We start from the raw sequence: 20,146 nt of genomic DNA, 5'->3' as shown, positions 1-20,146 counted from the left end.
GTTAATACCTATCATTTTTCTGGTCCTCCTATGGTGCTATTTTAAATATCTGATGTGTTCTTAACTTCTTAAAATAAGAAAGTTGCAAGATCCTTAGTTTCTTATCCTGTTTCTGAAGCACAAAGGAAAAATGTATGGTGTTGTATGGTGGAGATCGGGACTTCTAAGGGTCTCAATTTGCATGTCTGCAAAATGAGAAGTTAGCACTAAATAGTTTTTGGAGCTCTACAGCAGTAAATCCCATAATATTATGTTATCTACTGATTGCCTTTTAATAATATCCTAGGAGCAATATTCCAGTAAGCCAGACAGTATCATTTCTGGGATGTTATTCTATGGATAATTTCTGCTTTCTTTTGTTTTTCAAGCTCCCTGTCCACAGGCCAGTCTCTTCTGGGGCACTGATTGTGGTGTACAGCTATTTTAGAGTGAAGCAGTTTTCAAAGCTTCAAATTTTGGTAGATGGAAGCCACTTTTTTTATTAGAGCTATTACAACTTAGCTGGAAGTATAGGGTGTTCATGAGGACGTGGTGGTTTGGAATGGACTGTTCTTAGCACAATTAATTTTGTTGGAACTACATGTATTTTATTAAAATTTAGTTTAATGGAATCTTTGTAAGAAAAGCACTGGTCATGTAAGATGAACCAGGTGTATTTTTAATTAGGAAAATGAGGAAAACTAAGGAAAGAAAAATATTTTTTTTATCTAATTGGGGGCTGAAAGGTATAGTCTTGATTTGGGGTTTTTTAAAAAAATCTTCATAAAAGTATTTAATACACTGTAGGAGTATTGAAGTTATTTCAGTGTGGTTTCTGATTTGCAGTTTTGTTTTTGTTAATTGATTTTCTGCTCCTATCACAGACCTATACAAGTCCTTGGGCACTTATATTGGTCCTGAACATGTTTTAATTAAAATAGTATTAATAATCTAGAGCAGTAGTTCTTGGACATTTAAAATACCCAAAAGTAATTGTAACACAAAAGGTACTATCTTTGTTGGTGTGTGGAGTATTCGTGTTTAAGAATAGTTGCTTCTCTTTCTACCATCTTGATTCCTTGTAGCATTCCTTCCTAGGGGAAGCTCCTGTTGTTTAGTGGGACTGTTTTCTTTTTACCACAGCTGTTGCCACGAACACCTGAACTATTTCCTGCTAAAGGTCATCACTGCTCAGATAACAACCTTAACTGACTTGTGTATCTTTTATGGTTTTTAAGTCTTCACCCCTGCCCAGGACTCTTCCTGCTGCCTGGGATACTGCTTATGATGAACAATGAGAATCCTAATTCTTGTTGAGTGGAGGATTTCTGTGTTTCAAATTGAAATAATTCTTCCTGTAGATAACAGCGTTGGATATGATAAATTCATTAGTACTACTAGTCTATGATCTAGTTCAATTACACAGTAGGTTAAAATAGATTTGGTGAATTTAACCATTGCTTTGTTTCTTTGGAAAAACACATTCCAAGTAAACTTTTGGAATACAACCTCTTCTTAAGTTGAGGGGTACCTGGAATTTGTAATTCTTATGGCTTTTGAGAATGCTCAGCTTTAAAAATAATTTCTTCAGTCTAGAAAGTGCCAGTGTTCTCTGTGTTCATTTTAGAATGTGATTTCTTAGTATCTTCTGTTAGAAAAATTTTGTAGCTTTCTTGAATATTTTATAATTAGTTATTCTCAGATCTCTCTCTAGTAACTATGAATGCTTTAAAAGGGATCAATTTAATCTTTGATCCCCACATACACTTTTGTTCCCACAGGCTCATCAAATTCAAGAAATGTTTCCCCAGGTACCATACCATCTGGTTCTACAGGATTTACAATTGACCCGTTCAGTTGAAATAACAACAGACAACATTTTAGAGGGGCGAATTCAAGTACCTTTCCCTGCACAGGTCAGTTTTGAGTTGCAAATCAATTTCTGGTACTCATACTGTACTTAAAATATAAAATACTTTATGATCTGTTCTAATAGCCCTAAAGAAAGGGGCTTAAAATAAAATACATTTTATTTATTCAATAAATATATTTATTATTATAAATTATATTTAATGATAAATATACAATATAAATATTATAAATATGTTATAACTATATTATGTTAATAAATATATTTAGTAAAAATAAAGAAAACAAAAATAGACCTGATACTTAGCAGAAATAGTAATCTTTGAAAGTTACCATTTCTACACAAAGTTCCTCTGTCCTTTTTTAAATCATTTATAGTATTTTGTATTTTTCCTTCACAGTGGCCAATAATATATTAATGTGTTGTGCCATGGATACCAGAGTTTTCTTGGGCCCACCCCATATATTGTCAGTACAGTTTTTGACCTCTCAGTGACTCTACTAACATGCGATCTATTTGGTTTCCCTCCTAGCGTCCAGACAGCCTTAGACCTGCTTTGAACAATTCTGTAGAGAGGTCAAATGACCAAGAGGAGAATGAAATCTCCGCTCAGGTAAACTCACTTCACCAGTTAAGAGTACGTACTTCTGTGTGCAAAAGAGTAGAATTGCCCCTCCTCTAAAAACCTGGTACCCCCACTTGTGGTAGCAGCATGATCATCTCGAGAATTCTTTGCATGTTTTTATGCTCTAGGACAGTGTTGTTAAACTCAGAAATGGTGGTGATTAATTCATTCATAAGGATCCCTGCGGGTTGCAAACTGACTTAGTTTTAAAATATAATGTTATCTGTGTTTTATTGTATTTTTATTTTTCTTAAATATTTCCCAATTCCATTTAAATCAAGTTCATATTGCACTCAAGAGTGTTGGGAGCTGTGTGTTTGACCTCTGTGTTCTAGGGAATTCTTTTTTTAACCTAGTGTTAGGTTCTTATGAAAAGTTTGGTTTGGCATTAGTCAAAACTACGTATTCTGTCTTATGTGCAATATTTTATATGTGCTTCTAATAGGGAGTAATGTGACTATTGATGCTTGTTGTGCTTGTTCAGGAATCAAAGCTTTCATTTAAAAATCTTTAAACTGAATTGTCCATCATTTGAAAAAAGTAAATGACATTCTCTCTGCTACTTATGATGTGAACTTGGGTGAACTTAACTGTCTCTCTCTCTCTGGGCTTCAATTTCACGTCTGTACAATGAGAAGGTTAGTTTAGACGATACCCAGTAGCTTCTTCCAGCTCTTAATCCTGTGATTGGTCGAACCAGACAGATTCTGTTGTATTAGTGTTTGAGTGTTTCTCTAGAGCAGGGCTTCTTAAACTTGTTCAGCATTTCTTAAACTATAGGTTGCGACACCATAAGAAGTGCTGCTGGAGGACGGGCTTTTAACATTCTTCCCACAGTTGCCCGAATCTTTTAAAAAACATTTTATCCTTTGTGGTTGCATTTCCCTCATTTCATAGCTACTTTTTACTAATCAATCTCGTAGAAATGCCCATTTACTCATTTTGAAGAAAGTGTCACTAGTTTTGATATTTCCAATTCAGAAATTGAAAATGTTCTCATTTTACTTCTCAAAAGTAGAATCCAGGAGCCATATGTTAGGTTACCATTCCACCCTTTTGGCTGAAGCCCTTAACTCTTTCTACTTGACCCTCTATGTTTTTGTCTTGTTATAAACCTGGTAGAGACACTTACGATCTGGAGTGCTTTCTAAGCAAGTGGTGGAATATACCAGAAGGTGTCAGAGACGCGGATTTAACATTTTACTGCTGTTGTTGCTCAGGGTGCAGTTTTTAGATTTGGATTTGCATATTTTTCTTAGTGTTATATGAGTCTGGATATATTCCTCCCATTTCCAGTTTTCTTATTACCCTTTCCGAAAGCTCATAATGGATTTTGAGGAGCTATGGGGGGGGGGGGGTAAATAGATCATTTTGGTGCCCTAAAAATAACCCCAAACTTGAAGTAACAAGATCGAGGTTCAAATTGAGACTCTCAAGTTTACTAGATATGTGATTGTGGATGAGTGTCTTTGAGCCTCAGGTTCCTCTTCTGTAAGACACAGATGTTCTCTCTCCTTTGACAGAACAGTTTTGTGGCCCTTCAAAGCATTTTAGAAATGCATTTTGTTATGATGATGGTTCCTAACTTTGATCTTCTTGTCCCAGGCTGAGCATGGGCCTCTTGACCTAAGTCCCAGGTTGGAAGAGATAGCGGACTTCACTGAAGTAGAAGCTGAGCCCAGTGAGGTAGAGGACTTTGAAGCCCGAGGAAGCCGCTTCTCCAAGTCAGCTGATGAACGACAGCGAATGTTAGTACAGCGGAAGGATGACCTGCTGCAGCAAGCTAGGAAGTAAGTTGATTTTTCAGAGCCATCTCTATGGGTTATGTGTAAATATTAATTCATATCTTCCCTGACTGGTGGAACAAATTTTCCCTCAATGTCTCTTCAGTAAGGGACTTATGTATTACACTAAGTACACAAGCATTAATGGTAAGTGTGTATGTGTGCTTAATTGCTGTATACTGCCTTGTTATCTCTTGTGCCCAGTCAGTTGTACATGTGTGTCCTTTGGTGTTTATAGTGATATTGTTGCATACAATCTCTTTGAGGTCAAGGACCACATCTTGCTTGGTTTGCTCTGTAATGCAGAATGTCCCCCCAAAAATCTTAGTATAGTTTTAAGCTCTTAATCTTAGGGACACCCTGTATATGTTGCATAGGGCCTACATGCAAATCAGCATTTATTAATATAGTGTTTTTGATGAGGGTGATGTGCATAATATAGATTAGGTTTCTAATAGTTATTTCAAACCCAAATAACATCATAGGCCTTTTGTATCTATTTGACCCATGTCATTGTATTGGGGCATAGGCAACTTTTGTTAGCTTGATCTAGGATTGAGGCATTATCTTTTTCACGGGAAAGCTCCATCCCAAAGCCGCTCTCTTTGCATCTCTCATCCTATTCCTTCCTTACCTCCTTACAGACGTTACTTAAACAAAACTTCTGATGATGACCCCACCTCAGAGAGCTGTCTCCTCTCGGAGAGCCCGTCCTCTGATCCTGTGACCCAGCGCCGCAGGATGTTGGCTGCTGCTGCTGAGCGAAGACTTCAGATGCAGCAGAACTCCTAGCGTTCTCTTTTGCCCTCCTCTGCCACCACCTCGTGAGCAGTGTGCTGAGCTGCTGTACTTCATCCCAGCAGGAAGAGGCCTTTCCCCATTCTGCCAGCTCTGTGGAAGAGTGGGCTTGACTGCATTGCCGCTGTATAAAGCATGTGGTCTTACTAGTGTTCGGACAGCTGACAAATTTAATCTTTTTTTGTAATATTTTCTATGTGACACTTCTCCAGTTCCCTTGTCCACTCTGGGGGGTGGGGGGAAGCCAGTTTTAATTTTAGGCATTATCTTTGCTGACACCGACTAAACTGCCAGGTTGGGTTGAAGTAGCAAGGGGTAGTCTGGAAGGCAACCAGAGGCCTGGTGGCAGGCAACTTAAATTACCTGCTTTATATACATAGGTCACTGAAGGTACTAGTATCTTACTTCAAAATCTGGCAAGGGACATACAGAGAAAAATTCATAGAATGCTTACTAGATCAGCTAGCAAGCCTCTACTTACTACAGAGGTATTCCTTATGTTATAAAGGTCACCCCCACAGCAGTTCTCCCTCTTAGGAAAGAAGGGACATGTGAGGAATCATGGGAAATGAGTCCTCAGCATGGCAGCGGAAACAAGAGGTCGTTTGGCTACATGATTGAAAGATGAAAATAATTAGCCCACTTTGTGCAGGGCCTATTTGGCTTAGCCCTATCAATGGTTTAACCTTTATACACCTCCTTGCCCTAAGCTGGTTTTATTTCCGTTAACTCTGGTGCTCCATCCCTTATATATGCATCCATGTGTCCTTTCATTTTCCTTCTGTGCATTTCATTGCCACCTTTAGATGTTGGGAAGGTCAGCACCAAGAGGGTTAAACAGTGAGCACTAGTTTGGATTTTTGATTCAGTGTTACAGTAAGTTTGGTGATTAGAAAGTCTGTGGGTTTGGTCCTTGGAGTGGCAAAAGACATAGGTCTAGTAAATGAGATAGTCGTTATCAAAGGGCTTTATTGAAGAAATAAAGAGAACTTGGGTGTCTTCGGCCCTTCATTTTGGTAACTACTCCAGTTAGCTTAATTACACTTAGGTAAGAAGGTGAGTCTGCCTGCCTTCATCGTAGGTCCTGTTCCTTAACTTTTTCAAATCCTTCACACATTTAATGTTAAAGATATGAAACACAATCATAGGTTACACAGTTCAGTTTGTCCCGTTGGAGTAATTTTTAAAAATTAAGCATAATCTTATCACAATCCTTTTGGGAAGATTCCAGTATTATCTAGAATTATTGGCAAAGTTAAATGTTTTTGTTTTTTTTTAATGGCAAGTTTTTTAAGGCTGTTTAAAGGTAATTGGGACAAGGGTGGAATAGTAAATATGTAGGCAGAGATAATTTATTTCAATAAATTTTTCAAAAGCCTTTACATTGCAGTGCCGTTTAGTAAACTTTTGGAAATTTCTATGATTTTTTTTTTGTTTTGCTGAGAGCATAGTTGTTTGTTTCTGTTTTTATTGTTAAAATAATAAAAAGCAAATTCTTCTGTGTGTGTCGTGGTTGGAATCTAAGCCTTTCTCAGAGGTACCAACTTTGAATTCCACTTTAGTTTCCATGTGTCATTCTCATTAAAATGTTTTTCTGTAAAGCCATTTTTTCCCACTTTTTAGTTTGGTTTAATTCTCCATTATATTTATTGGAGAAGGTAAAGCCAAGATTTTCTTCCTGTGGTATTACTGACCAGCTTCCTACAAGCACCAGAGAAAAAACTTTTTGATATACCATCTTAATTTACATTTTTTGCACGTTTCAAAAAGAGACATACATGTTTGCTATAGCTGATTAAAGTAATTGGATTCAATATTGACTAGATTCCATGTGACAAATGCTTATAAAATTTGAAATGGAATGCTACTTCTAATAATTAATTCTTAAAGTAGCGGAGAGATGGAAATATTTGAAAGTTACTCTTAGGACTGTTTTTTTTTTTCTTGTCCAGGATACATCAGTATATCATAGTGATAAAAGTGGTAAATGTTTCAGTAGCCCGTTGATGGGTATTTCCTCCATCTTTGTTTTATCATCCTGTGCTGTTATTCAGTTATGGCTGACTCTGCGTAACCCCATTTGGGTCTTTCTTGGAAAAAATACTGAAGTGGTTTGCCATTTCCTTCTACTTGTTTTTTTTACAGATAAGAAAACTGAGGCAAAAAGTGTTTAGTGACTTGCCCAAGGTCACGCAGCTAGTAAGTGTCTGAGACCAGATTTGAACTTGAGAAGATTCCTGATTCCTGATTCCAGGCTTGACATTATCCACTGTACCAGCTTGCTGTTCATTTTGTCCTGTGCAATCTTTCATTCAGAGATGATGGTGTTTTGAGATTTGAAGTCATAAATTTGTATGAAAAAGATGAATCTGCACCAATTAACAGCTTGGAATTACTGAAAGCAGTTCATGATTTCCCAAAACAATACAGCCTACTCTCTTCTTCCTATTCAGTTCTAGCTCCAACTCATTGTCCATTTTCAGTTCTTATCTCAGATATGTGTACGTAGGCACTAATAAAATGAGCTGTCTGTTCAACTGGAGGTCATAGTCTGGACTATAGGTATTTATTTTTTAGGTAATGAACATTTGTAAGACACCTACTAAAAGTCTTTCCTCAAGGAGCTTCCATTCTACTGGGGAAATGCAACTTGTTTACAGAAAAGTAAATATAAGATGCTTTGAGGAGAGAGCAAGCACTAACTTGGGGGAGTAGAGATTAAGGAAGACTTTGAGAAAGAAATGGCACCAAGGCTGACCCTTGATGAAATCTAGGTATCACAAGAGGCACAGTTGAGGAAAGAGTGCGTTACAGTCATGAAATGAAAAGACTTGTAAATGTCAGGTTCAGGGAATAGCTCATGGACCAGTTTGTTGAAATGTAGAATTTGTGGAGAGTTTACATGAGATAATCTGAATGGTAGGTGAGAGCCAGATTGCTGAGTGTTTTAAAATGCTAGTTTAAGTTTGTGTTTTGTCCTTGAAGCAACTGAGTACTCTTGAAAATTGAGGAAATTCTATGATGTTTTGAGGTTTAATGCAATTAACACATCAGCCATAAACAGGAACATCTGGAGGACCTTATAATCTATAGGAAATTCCCATTCTTTTTGAATCAGGCACAGAACATTTTCTGGCTTATGCCTCACTTGTATTAGTAATCATTGGGCATTCCAATAGCAGTTTTCTCCGCATTTTAGAGAATTTTGTCTGGTATTGATATGCATGGAAGATTTCCTTGTGGCAGAAGAAACTTGAATATTTTTGCTTTTGTCTCAAATGCTTTCCTGAATTCAATAACCAAACATTGACATCGTATATCCTTGGTGTCCATTATATCTGTGGCAATAAAAATGGGCTTGAGTTAGAGAAGACTGAGGAAAACCTATTAGCACATTTTCATCAAAGATACCCTCAATATATATGTAGATGTAGAATGATTTTTATAAAGATAAGACAATAGATGTGTGAGTTAATACTTAATGATGTTTTTCCTGATAACTTTTTTAAAGTAGTAAATGTCATTCATGACTCCGTTGTTTTGGAATCTTTGGCTTGAGTACCATTTCATTTTCCTCATGTTGAACATCATGGACTGAAATGTTAAGGCCCAAATTCTTTGATGTTAGCTGATTATGAGGATAGATCATTGTAGAAATGTTGACAAAAATGTTTTTCATTTTATTTACTATATGCAAGTGTCATTCTTAGGATAATGTAGGTCATTTGGGTCTCATGCCATGCTTCTGTGGACTTACTTCCTCTGCCTAGGTATGGCAATCCCAGTAATCTTCTACAATCCTCTTCCATGATATTTATAAGTGAGTTTGTTTTCTGCCCTTAGCTGCCAGATCTCTCAGTTTGACAAAGATCATAGATTTTGAGCCAGAAGGGATCTTGGGGATCATTGAGTCCAAGCCCTTCATTTTATAAGATGAAGAAACAGGTTCAGAAAAGATTGAATTAGGTTTTTGCTAGAAATGGTTATGTCCACTATTAATATTTTTTCATTTCTAAATATAATTGCAATGTGATTATTGTTTTTCAATATTAATGACTTCTTTGAATAGATTACATTGGAGCTGTTTCAGTTCATAGTCTTTACCTATTCTAATTTGATGTTGATTTTGGCTTTTGCTCTTACCAGTCTATATTCTAAGTAAACAACTGATTCTGTTATGACTCCCCACATAAGTAACCATTTCTTCCAATATTAATTATATTTTAATTCCATTTTTGCTGAAGTTCATTTTAAATCTTAGTTTCATTCATCTCAGTTTTAGCACTTAAACTAGATTGTGAGAGCTGAATGTTAGGGAAAGGATGTAGAGAGAGAAGGAGCTATGGGAATTTAAGTAGGGACTGTCCCTATGGATTTTTCACTCCTATAGTGGTCACTTTCCAGCGATATGACACCCTTGCAAGTTTCTCATTTTCTTTTTTTTATTTTGTTTTATTTATTTTTAGTGTTCTACAATCACTACCATATAACTTAGATTTTTTTTTCCCTACCTACCCCACACCTCCCTCCTCCCTCCCCAAGACGGCATAGAATTCTATGTAGGATCTACACATACATTTCTATTAAATACATTTTCACTATAGTCATGCTGTGTAGAAGAACTAAAATGAATGGGAGAAATCATATAACAAACCAAAACATAATACACACACCAAAAAATGATCTGCTACATTCTGCGATTGTCTTCCATAGTCCTTTCTCTGGACATGGAGGGCATTTTGCCTTAGAAGACCATTGGGGATTTTTTTTTTAAGTCCTTGCATTGCTATGAAGTTCAAGTCTAACAGAAAAAACTCTCACACACTGTGGTCGTTGCTGTGCACAAAGTTCTCCTGGTTGTGCTCCTTTGGCTCAGCACCAGATCATAACAAGTCTTTCCAGGCCTCTCTGAAGTCTTCTTGTTCATCTTTTCTTATAGCACAATACTATTCCATTCCATTCATATACCATAATTTATTCAGCCATTCCCCAATTGATGGGCATCCCTTTGATTTCCAGTTTTTGGCCACTACAAAGAGTGCTGCTATAAATATTTTTGTACATGTGGGACCTTTTCCCATTTTTATGATCTCTTGGGGATACAGTCCTAAAAGTCATATTGCTGGGTCAAAGGGTATGCACATTTTTGTAGCCCTTTGGGCATAGTTCCAAACCGCTCTCCAGAATGGTTGGATGAGCTCACAGCTCCATCAACAATGAATTAGTGTTCCAACTCTCTCACATCCTCTCCAACATTTATCATTTTTCTGTTCTGTCATGTTTGCCAATCTGGTAGGTGTGATGTGGTACCTCAGAGTTGTTTTGATTTGCATCTCTCTAATCAAAAGTGATTTAGAGCATTTTTTCATATGATTATAGATATCTTTAATTTCTTCCTCGGAAAATTGCCTGTTCGTATCCTTTGACCATTTATCAGTTGGGGAATGACTTGTATTGGTATACATTTGACTCAGTTCTCTATATATTCTAGAAATGAGGCCTTTATCCTTGAGATTAGCCATAAACATTCTTTCCTAATATACTACATCCCTCCGAATTTTGGTTGCATTGGGTTTGGTTGTGCAAATTTATCCATCTTGCACTTCATACATAATGCTTTCTATTTCTTCTTCAGTCAAAAATTCTTCCCTTCTCCATAAATCTGATAAATACACTATTCCTTGCTCCTCCAATTTGTCCATAGTATCAATCTTTACACCGGATCATGTATCCATTTGATCTTTATTCTTGTGTACAGTGTCAGGCATTGGTCTATGCCTAGTTTCCACCACACTGTTATCTAATTTTCCCAGTGATAAGAACAGTGAGTTCTTATCCCAGAAGCTGGGGTCCTTGGGTTTATCAAACAGTAGATTGCTATATTCATTGCCTACTGTGTCTTGAGTACCTCCCTTATTCCACTTGTCTACCCTTCTGTTTCTTAGCCAGTACCAAGTGGTTTTGATAATTGCTGCTTTATAATACAATTTGAGATCTGGAGCATTTCTTTTCATTAGTCCCTCTGATATTCTGGACTTTTTGTTCTTCCAGATAAATTTTGATATTATTTTATCCAACTCTAGAAAATAATTATCTGATAGTTTAATTAGTATGGCACTAAATAAGTAAATTAATTTAGGTAGAATTGTCATTTTTATTATATTGGCTCGGCCTACCCATGAGCAACTGATGTTTTTCCACTTACTTAGGTCTGACTTTATTTGTGCAAAAAGTATCTTGTAATTGTGTTAAGTTTCCCATTTTCTTAAGGGACTTGGTGAATTCTTTTTGAAAACTCCATTTGCTGAAATGAAGGAACCAGCACTTGGTTCTGTCTTCAGTGGAAGCAAAGAATAGTAAATTACTGTCTCTGTCACGTCTTTTTTTTAACCTTTTTTCCTCCCAGGCTAATTGTATTTCTCTCATAGGTCTCATTTTGGTCATTTTTTCTTCTATACCCTGTACCCAGAAAGGATGTTCCCATCCCCCCCCCCCCCAAAATCATACTGTTTTAAACAATAAAGTAGAAAAAAAAAATAGTGCCTTGAGATGAACATGCCATTTATATGGAGGGAGAGAAGATTTGCATGTTTATGTTTGCCTAGTGATAAGTTCATTGGCACAAGCACATCCATACCATGTGGGAGGGAACCTGCCTAGAATGTGTTTTTGCTTGAAGCCATGCGAACCAAGGTATTCAGCATTCACCTGTGCTCACATGTACCTTTTTACCTTGAGTCAATGAAAGCTACCTGGGGAGTTTGACCTTACCCATTTTCTCTATGGTTTGGCTTTGAATTGGGAATGTCATTGCAGCTAAAGGAAACAAAATAATAAATGGGATGAACTTCTGAGTTAACACTAAAAGACCAAGGATATCAAAGGAAGACTATAGACCCACCAACAGAAACTCTTCTTTCATTAGGAAGTGAGCCCAAAATATTGCTGCATTTATTCTATCTGGATTGTAAGATTCTCCAGGATTTGCTCCCACTCTTTCTAACCAATCCTTCCCACTATTCTTTGATAAAAAATCTGTTGCAGTTAATACATTTTGTTTTTTTACTTGTTTCATGTGTGTGTGTATGGTCTCCCCAACTGGAACGTAATCTCCTTCAGAACCAGTGACTCCTGCTTCTGCAACCCCTTACTACCCGTCATGGAAGGAAGAGGTTCCCTGAACTTTTCCTGCCTTACTGCTTTTGTTTGCCCTGCTTGTTGGGCCTGGAATACCAAACTACTCATCTAATCCCTACCCTTCCTTCAAGGCCCAGCTCAAATGTCTTCTGATTCCTATAGCCACACTATAATATTACATGTTACTCTCTACCTCATGCTGTAGCTTATAAAATGGGCACCTGGATGAGACCTTAGTCCAACTATGCCTCCTCCTCCCTGCCCCACCCCTATTTATAGAGAGGAAAAGAGGCTAAAGAAATGAAAGTGATTTGCTCAAGGCTGCAAAGGTAGTAAAGGAACAGACATGGAATCAAAATCCAAGTCTTCTGACCCCAAATCCATTATAGCGAGTGTATGTCCACATCTATAGCTTACAAAATCTCAGCTTTATGAGGGCAGGGGATTATATTCCCAGCTGCACCTAACATAAGACTCTGTACTTGGTACTCAAAGTATGCTGAAAGGATTGCTGAAATAATGAAATAGGCAATGAATATTTGCTGACTAATTTTTCTACAGGCTGTTAAGATGAGTTTATTATTGTTATTGATGAATAGGAGCAAGGGCCTAAGGCCAGAAAAGGGGATTATATGTGCTCTATTATAGATCCTCTCTATCTGATACTCCCTCAGAATTTCTCATTTTAAAGCCAGGAAGGAGAAATCTCTTCAATTTTTTGGCAAGATCAGTTTTGCAGTTAGAAGTAGAATCCTGTGAAGGCGTGGCTTTTTATATTGCACCAATCAAAGCACCTCCCAGACTATAATATGGATCTCAGTCCTATCCCCTCAAATTAGCATTTTCAAAAGAATTCTAGCTTCCAAGGGGATGAATTAGCTTGGAGAAGGGGAATGACCAGTTCTCACCAGTATCAAGGAACAAGAGTCTTCAAGAACTCAGATATGGTTTGGACCACATCAACTCTGTGTCCCTTGGAAGATATTTGCCTTGAAGGTAGCTTTCTAGTCATCTTTGCTACTAAAAAGAAGAAAACTCTTCTGGCCACTAAACTGCCTCTTTGACGACATACAAATGAACAACGATGCTTTAGTACGTTTTGGTGTAGCCAGAGCACTGGATTCATAAAAAAAAAACAAAAACAAGAAAACTTGGCTTCACATGCTGACTCACACCTTAATAGCTTGCTGGCTCTAGATAAATTTCCTAACTGATTTGAGTCTCAGTTTCTTCATTTTTTAAATACAGAGAATGCTTGCATTCCTGACCTCCAGTGTGTCATAAGGAAACTGCTTAACACACATTGTAAATGTGACTTGTCATGTGACCGGGAAGAACAACCGAAGGAATCTCCCTCTTAGCAGTCAGTGGCCCAGGGCGCACAGGTTCATAACCAGAGTTTGGTTTCTGTGGGCCGAGTCACCAACTTTGATATAGAGATGGCAGGGCTTCAGAACAAGGCAGCTGAGCCATGGTGATCATCTTTCTATCTTGGTCACAGATTCCTCAGATCTGCTTCCTTTGCCAGCAGGCAAAGTTAGTCATAGGATCTTCTCACAGAATGATTATGGGCACTTTCTCTGGTTGGTGGTAAGGGGTGGTGGTGGTGTGTGTGCTGGGGTGGGGGGGAAAGGGGGGGTGGTACAGGTAGCATGAGGGTGATGGTTGGGTCTGAGAGAAACTGGGCTTTGCTTTATGAGGAGGCCAAAGGTCATCTGCCCCTCCTTTTCTGACAATCCTAATTCATCCAGAAAGAAATTCATGGAGTGGAATGAGATTGAGGAAAGGAGAATAATGACATCTATGTAAGTGCTTAAAAGTTTGTAAAACATTCCTCATTTCATGTAAGCCTTTGTGACAAGCTGTGAAATAAGCTCTACAGTTATTACTGGTGCCCATTTTTACAGATAAGAGAGACTAGAAGAGGTTAAGAGATCTGTTTAGGGTCACACAGTGTCAGACATGAGGTGAACTCATTTCTTTCTGGCTCCACATCCAGTGCTCTACCCATCATACTACACTGTCCTGTTGTATCAGGCTCCCTGTACTAGGGCAATGGAAGAAAACTTGAAAGAAGATGACTGCATGTTCTAAACCCATGGCTGATCAAGGACTAAGGTCATGAGACCAGAGAAGAGTTTTAGGAACAGCTGTGAGGCCTAATCCATCCTGACCATGTTTGTTTGTTGTCTGCCCCATTCAGATGTTAGCTTCTTGGGGGAAGAGCCTTTTTGCCTTCTGTTTCATCCTCGGGCTTAGAGCAGTTCCTGGCAAATAGTAGGTGCGTAATAAATGCTGGTTTGACTGACTGACTGACTACTCCCAGACCAAGAGAACATAGTTATTTTACGTTCCTTGAACAGAAGAAACCCAAACCAAATGATCATAGTCTCCAGAATACAGACAAACATTCTCTTTATTGAGCTACACATGAATTTTCCATTAGTCAGAGAAATAGACTGGCAGTGTGTAAGATAATCACAGAAACCTCACTGATTGGGAATAGAAAGGCTTAGAAAGACCCATGGGCTTTTTTTTCTTTTTTTTTCCTTTTTTTTCTTAAAGTTTGTGTGTGTGTGTTTGTGTGTTTTTGTTTTGGTTGCTTCCTCTTTATTTGAAATGTCTGTGACTGGTTCTGTCGCAAAAGTTGTCTTAAAAGTGAAATTGTGAAGAGGTCTGGGGTTTGGTTACTAATCAAAGTAGAAATGACAAAGGACATGAAAATGGTGGCTTTGATGTAAACACTACATTCGATTTTTTTTTAAATTTGTGTGTAGGATTTTTTTTTTCTGTTTTGTGGCATTTTAAAATTTTTTTGTATTTTTAATTTTTGTTCTGTTTCTGCAGCACAAACATCTCCACATGAGAGAGAAAACACAATCCACTGAAACAAAGGGAGAAGAAGGAAAAACAGCACAAAAGAAAAGCATTCACTAGGAAGGTTAAGAACTTTAAAAAAAAGTTTAAAAATTAAAAAAAAATGAAACCCCAAGATCCCCTAAAGAGCTTAGAAGCTTGTCTTGGCATGTGATACACAGCATTTGTCAGGACAAAAAACAAGTTCGGATAAGAAAATAAAAAAGTCTGGGAGGAAAAGAGGGAGAGAGAAAAGATAAACATAGGTACTTGTTGGCAGCTACCAGCCATGAGCGCTGTGCTTTTGCTATACAAACCTGCAGGGTGAATGACAGACAGGCACCCATCTGCCTTGGGAATGGAACCTGGAGATCAGTCATGCCCCGGGGGTGGGGGTGGGGGGAGGTGGGTTCTGCCTGACCAACAGTGGTCTGCAGGGATTGCATTCACTCCAGCTGGACCAAGGCCTCTGAGGCTCCGAGAACTCACCCCAAGCCCCAAAGAAAATGTCAAACTGAGGCTGGCAGCTGCTGCTGCTGCTGCACCCTCTCTACCCAGGCTGGGTAGTGGGCAGTGTGTAAATTCCATAAAATAATGGGAACCAGATGGAGGGTGAGGGTGGAGGCTGAAAGGGAAAGACAATTTGTCCTTTCTTAGCTACAAAAGCACATGAGAAATGTCGGGAGGGGGGGCCTTTTTTGTTTTGTTTTCGTTGGGCTTCTAAACGTAAAGACTCAGCTAAAACCAAATGCTACGGCATTCTACAGAGACACACAGCCATCCTCCTGGGCTCAGTACATTACACATGGACTTGAGAAAGAAAGGCCATTTCTTACAAAGGCCAAAAGGTCATGCTACCAGTGGATCAACGCCAACAGGACAGAATCCGTGAAGCATTCTGGAGAGAGAGAGACAAGGGGGTCCAGTCTGACCATTTTCTTTCTTTCTTAAGAAACAACAACAAAGCAATGTTTGTACAACTTCTTAGCATGGGGTGGCAGCCAGGGATTGGGAAGAGGGGAGGACATCCCTGTCTGAGGTGTGGGGAGCTGGGGGCAGGGGAAAGCAGGAGAACAGGTGAGATGGGGCAGATAGCTCTGCAATTTGTAGTGTATTCTCTCACAGGACTTAAAAATGAGACTTGGGTGGGGAATGGGGTGCAATGAGGAAGGAACCCCCAAACCTCTGTTTCCTTTCTGTCCTTACTCTATAAGAAACCACCTTGAGATTGGCCCTGAGGGGGCATACTGTTTCCACCAGCAAAGACCTCACCCCACCCTGGGTCTCTTCCTTGCCCCTGCCAAAGGCCTCCTTTCCACTGGGTTTCTGCTTGAATTTTTTCAGGAACATTGGAGCACCGGTACTGGGTGCCCCCTTCCCATTTCTGGTGTCACAAAGCAAACACCATCTGCCCCTTCCTCTGCTTTTAATTGGGAAGGAAATAGCATTACATGAATGAAGAGCTGGCTGGGGACTATGGATAGCTCAGGGAAACCATCCTGCCAGATCCTCCAAAAAATAAATAAATAAATAAAGGTCTTAGGAGGATTTTTTTTTTTGTTGGGGGGAGGGAGTAAGGAGGAGGAGGAGGAGGGAAATGGATAGTGTTTCTTTCACAGGCTTTAGAAAATACAAGAGTTGAACCCAACTGATAGCTTCTGCCCCACTAATAATGGGGAATATGCAACACTTCACTTCTTCCTCCCCTCAAAAGTAAACTATTTTTTAAAAAGTCACATTACTTTAAGAGGGGCCCATTGAAGCTGGTAGGACAGATTCCAAAAACTTTCACAGAGAGCTGAGAAGGTTAATTTTTTTTACTCTCTTTTTCCTCTTTTGTGTGTGTCATCTCATTTTGTCAGATCCCCCCTAGGGAAGGTCTTGATGAGCTATCACAAGGTAGTCAGTTCTGTCCGCAGTTCTTTCTAAGACAAACTAAAAAGATTTTATATATATGTTTATATATATATAATTTTCTGTTATGCCTTTTTAAATTTTATTTACCAACTTGCATTTGTTAGTGGTTGTGTGTGTGTTGTAATGTGTGTGTGTGTGTGTGTGTGTATGTGTGTGTGTGAAGATTTTCTGTGAGTGTTGGAATCATTACCAAATAAGTTGCTACACAGGACAAGAGGTCAGTATAAGCCGCATCCCCGGAGATTGTTGGCAATGATGATGTCGGTGACGGCATCGAATACCACCTGGATGTTATTCGTGTCTGTGGCACAAGTCATGTGACAGTAAATTTCTTTGTTGGGTGAACGGTTTTTGCTTTCAAATTGTGCTTGGATATAGGCTGCTGCATCTTCGTAGGTGTTAGGGCCTACAGGAAAACAAGGCAGAGAAGAGATAGAGACAGTTTTAGGGTCAAGGACGATGGAGAAAGGAGCAGATGTTACATTGATGGACTGGATGAGAAAGAAGCCAAGAGCCAAGTCATGGGGGTCTGGGGATCCTTCAACCATAACAATGACAGGAGAGGGGAGTGGGGAGGGGGGGAGGAAGAGAGGAGGACACAACATTTTAACACTGAGTATTTTAACGTGTTTTTACATCTCCCTTGATCCTCACAACAACCCTGTGAGGAAGGCCCTGAAGATATTATCCCCATTTTCCAGATGAGGGACCTAAGACTCTGAAAGGTTAAAAGGATTTGCCCAAGGTCACACATCTGATTAGTTGGTTGAGCTGAGAACTGAATGCAGTTCCCTTGCCTCCAATCCAAAGATCTTTCTATAAAAATATAAATGCTTGGCATGTGTAGCACCTTTCATTTCCCATTTTCCCCTGCTCAAAAATTGTTAATAAATTCACATCTCTTACATAGATTCAAATTCTTTAAGCTGGCATTCTAATTTCTCCACAGATTGGCCCTAACACACAGTAACAGCCTTACCTTTCACACATACTCTCCTTTTCAGCCATTCTGGACTGACTATCCCCCGTTTGCCAAATGGGCTCTATACTTTTCTGCCTCCATTTTTTTTTACTCAGGGTGATTTCTTCCTTTTGGAATTCTCTGTTTCTTCTCTACTTATCAAAATCTCACCTGTCCTTCAAGACCTAGCTCAGACCACCTCTTTCAAGAAGCCCTCATTGGTTCCCCTAGTGAGACATTATTTCTTCCTCCAAAAGTTTGCACTTGCCCTTGGAGCTTTTATGTTCTACCTTGTATTATAGTTCTGTATATACTTGTCTTATCTCCCCTACCTGGTCATATGTTCCTTGAGGGCAAGGGCTGTCTTAATAATCTCTCTAACCCTATCATTCTAGCACAGGGCTGTCTGAATAGCAGGAGCTCAAAGTGTTGATTTTCCCACCAGTACCTCATTTGCTCCTCACAGCAGCATCAGGAGGTTAATAGGGCAGGAATTACTATCACCATTTTACAGAGGAAACTTGGCTTCAGGAGAGATAAAGTGATTTGTCTCCAAGGTTACACACAAGTAGTTTTTATATATGGCTAGAGAACCAGGACCCTTGACTCACCCTCTAAGGTTCTTTCTCCAGCATCATTACTATCTTATCCAAATATCCTTCTTTGCCACCTGTTAAGACAACCATGCATGCTTCATAGAAACAGAGAGAATGGAGGCTGCAGCAGACAACCTAGCCCTAATATCTATCTTAGGCTATTTGAATCCTAGAACAGGGCTGGCCAACCTATGTCAATCCTGAGTAGACCTCAAAAGTCATTCTTTTCCTTATGTGTTCTCAGTATCTCTCCATCTCTGATATTGCTCCTACTCTAGAGGCTTCCTCTAATGAGAAACCATACTACCAACTATCCTCAGGATGGTGACGCAATTCCAGACAAATTTGTTATCCAAGGTGGTCTTCTATAGGGCCCTGTGTAGTGTTAGTGTCTCCCAATGGGCACCATTTACTCACTAATTGACGGGAATTTTTGTGGCTCATTTGGACTCTTAGAGTTGTTTATAATGGTAATGGTTATATATAGCCCATGGACTGTAGCATGGACCTCCTGTGTGCCAAGAGTATTATAGTAGACCACTGGAAAAGTGTTGGGGTCAATGGTCACATTCCTCATGGCACCAGATGAGCCCTGCACCTCTTTTGTTTTTAACTAGCATCAAGGTGTCCCTGTTTGCCACAGCATCATCACCTATGCAAACTCACCCTCCTAGAAGCAATTTTTAGTTACAAAAACTTAAGATGGGTACCACAAAAGACGGGCCGTATCTTGCCTATAACAAATGCTTAAAATGTTTATTGGATTGCAGAAATTGGAAAGGAAAGGTTGAAGTGGGCGCCATTATGTGGAAGGGTGGAGAAGTCAGTTAACTTCTTTATTATGCCTTTACAATGAACCACGTATTGTGCTAGGCACTGGAGGAGGAAGAACGATACTGGGAAATCTGGCCTCTTTTTCATGACTTCCCCCTTGGATTTCAGATGTTGAGCGAAGTGTGCTAGGCAAGCAAGGACTTCTGTTGATCCAGCTCAAGCATTGCCTTCTCCGTAAATCTTGGCCGGAATCACCTATCTCACCATGATCTGTCCATTTTTCTAAAGTCCCCAGCACTTACAGGGTCTATACCACGCTATCATAACCCTGCTCCAAAAGGCTGATTCTCTGTCTGTATTAGTCTCCAGCTAGACTGCATATTCTTCAGGAACATGTCATCTCCTTCGAAAAGCTCAGGACTATGGCCACCTAAGGGAGATTATTGATTATTTTTCCCCCTGCCTGTAAAGACTTAGAGGTTTCTTCAGCTTCTGGGAAGCCACAAGCTGAGAAAAGAAGAATGAGTTGAAGATGGAGAGACCTTAGAAAAGTGGACAGAGCTGAGTTTGATAAGGGAATGAGACTTTTGAGGAAGAAGGGGAGAGAAAGCCAATCATGTGAAAGAAAAGAGAGATGGGTCTGGTGGTGGCTGCAAGTGTTGTAGGTGGGGAAGGGTGAGAAGATTCATCTCTAAAGTTATGGGAATGTAGAAGAAGGATAACTGAGGGAGAATGTGAGGAGCAGCATGAAAATAAGAAAGGATTTGAAAAAATTGTCTGGAGGGTGAACTGAAGTATAGCTAATGTGCTCTGTCCTGGTTTTATCATAAGGGAGTACGAATGAGCCTC

General features: G+C 39.2%; 2 protein-coding genes across 5 annotated transcripts in view; one reads left to right on the top strand and one right to left on the bottom strand.

Moving 5' to 3' along the window:
* AMFR (autocrine motility factor receptor) overlaps nt 1–6,559 on the top strand; it is a 44,565-nt gene extending 38,006 nt beyond the window's left edge. For all 3 annotated transcript variants that reach the window (XM_072632285.1, XM_072632286.1, XM_072632284.1), the window contains exons 11-14: nt 1,761–1,895; nt 2,382–2,462; nt 4,080–4,264; nt 4,903–6,559. In XM_072632285.1, coding sequence (XP_072488386.1) covers nt 1,761–1,895; nt 2,382–2,462; nt 4,080–4,264; nt 4,903–5,050 — 549 coding nt within the window. In that variant the 3' untranslated portion in view covers nt 5,051–6,559. The remainder of the gene's footprint in view (nt 1–1,760; nt 1,896–2,381; nt 2,463–4,079; nt 4,265–4,902) is intronic.
* Nucleotides 6,560–14,591: 8,032 nt separating this feature from the next.
* Nucleotides 14,592–20,146, bottom strand: part of GNAO1 (G protein subunit alpha o1) — a 245,181-nt gene continuing 239,626 nt past the window's right edge. The window contains exons 8-9 of one of the 2 annotated variants that reach the window (XM_072632281.1): nt 17,157–17,372; nt 14,592–15,947 (exon numbers count right to left, since the gene is read on the bottom strand). In XM_072632281.1, the coding sequence (XP_072488382.1) occupies nt 17,185–17,372 (188 nt within the window). In that variant the 3' untranslated portion in view covers nt 14,592–15,947; nt 17,157–17,184. Of the gene's footprint in view, nt 17,373–20,146 lie in introns of both variants that reach the window. The other variant, XM_072632279.1, reaches the window with a different exon arrangement.

Source organism: Notamacropus eugenii, chromosome 1 (assembly GCF_028372415.1).
Source record: "Notamacropus eugenii isolate mMacEug1 chromosome 1, mMacEug1.pri_v2, whole genome shotgun sequence".
NCBI lineage: Eukaryota > Metazoa > Chordata > Mammalia > Diprotodontia > Macropodidae > Notamacropus > Notamacropus eugenii.
The sequence above is the reverse complement of the archived record's forward strand: the minus strand, read 5'-3'. Positions and strand labels throughout refer to the sequence as shown.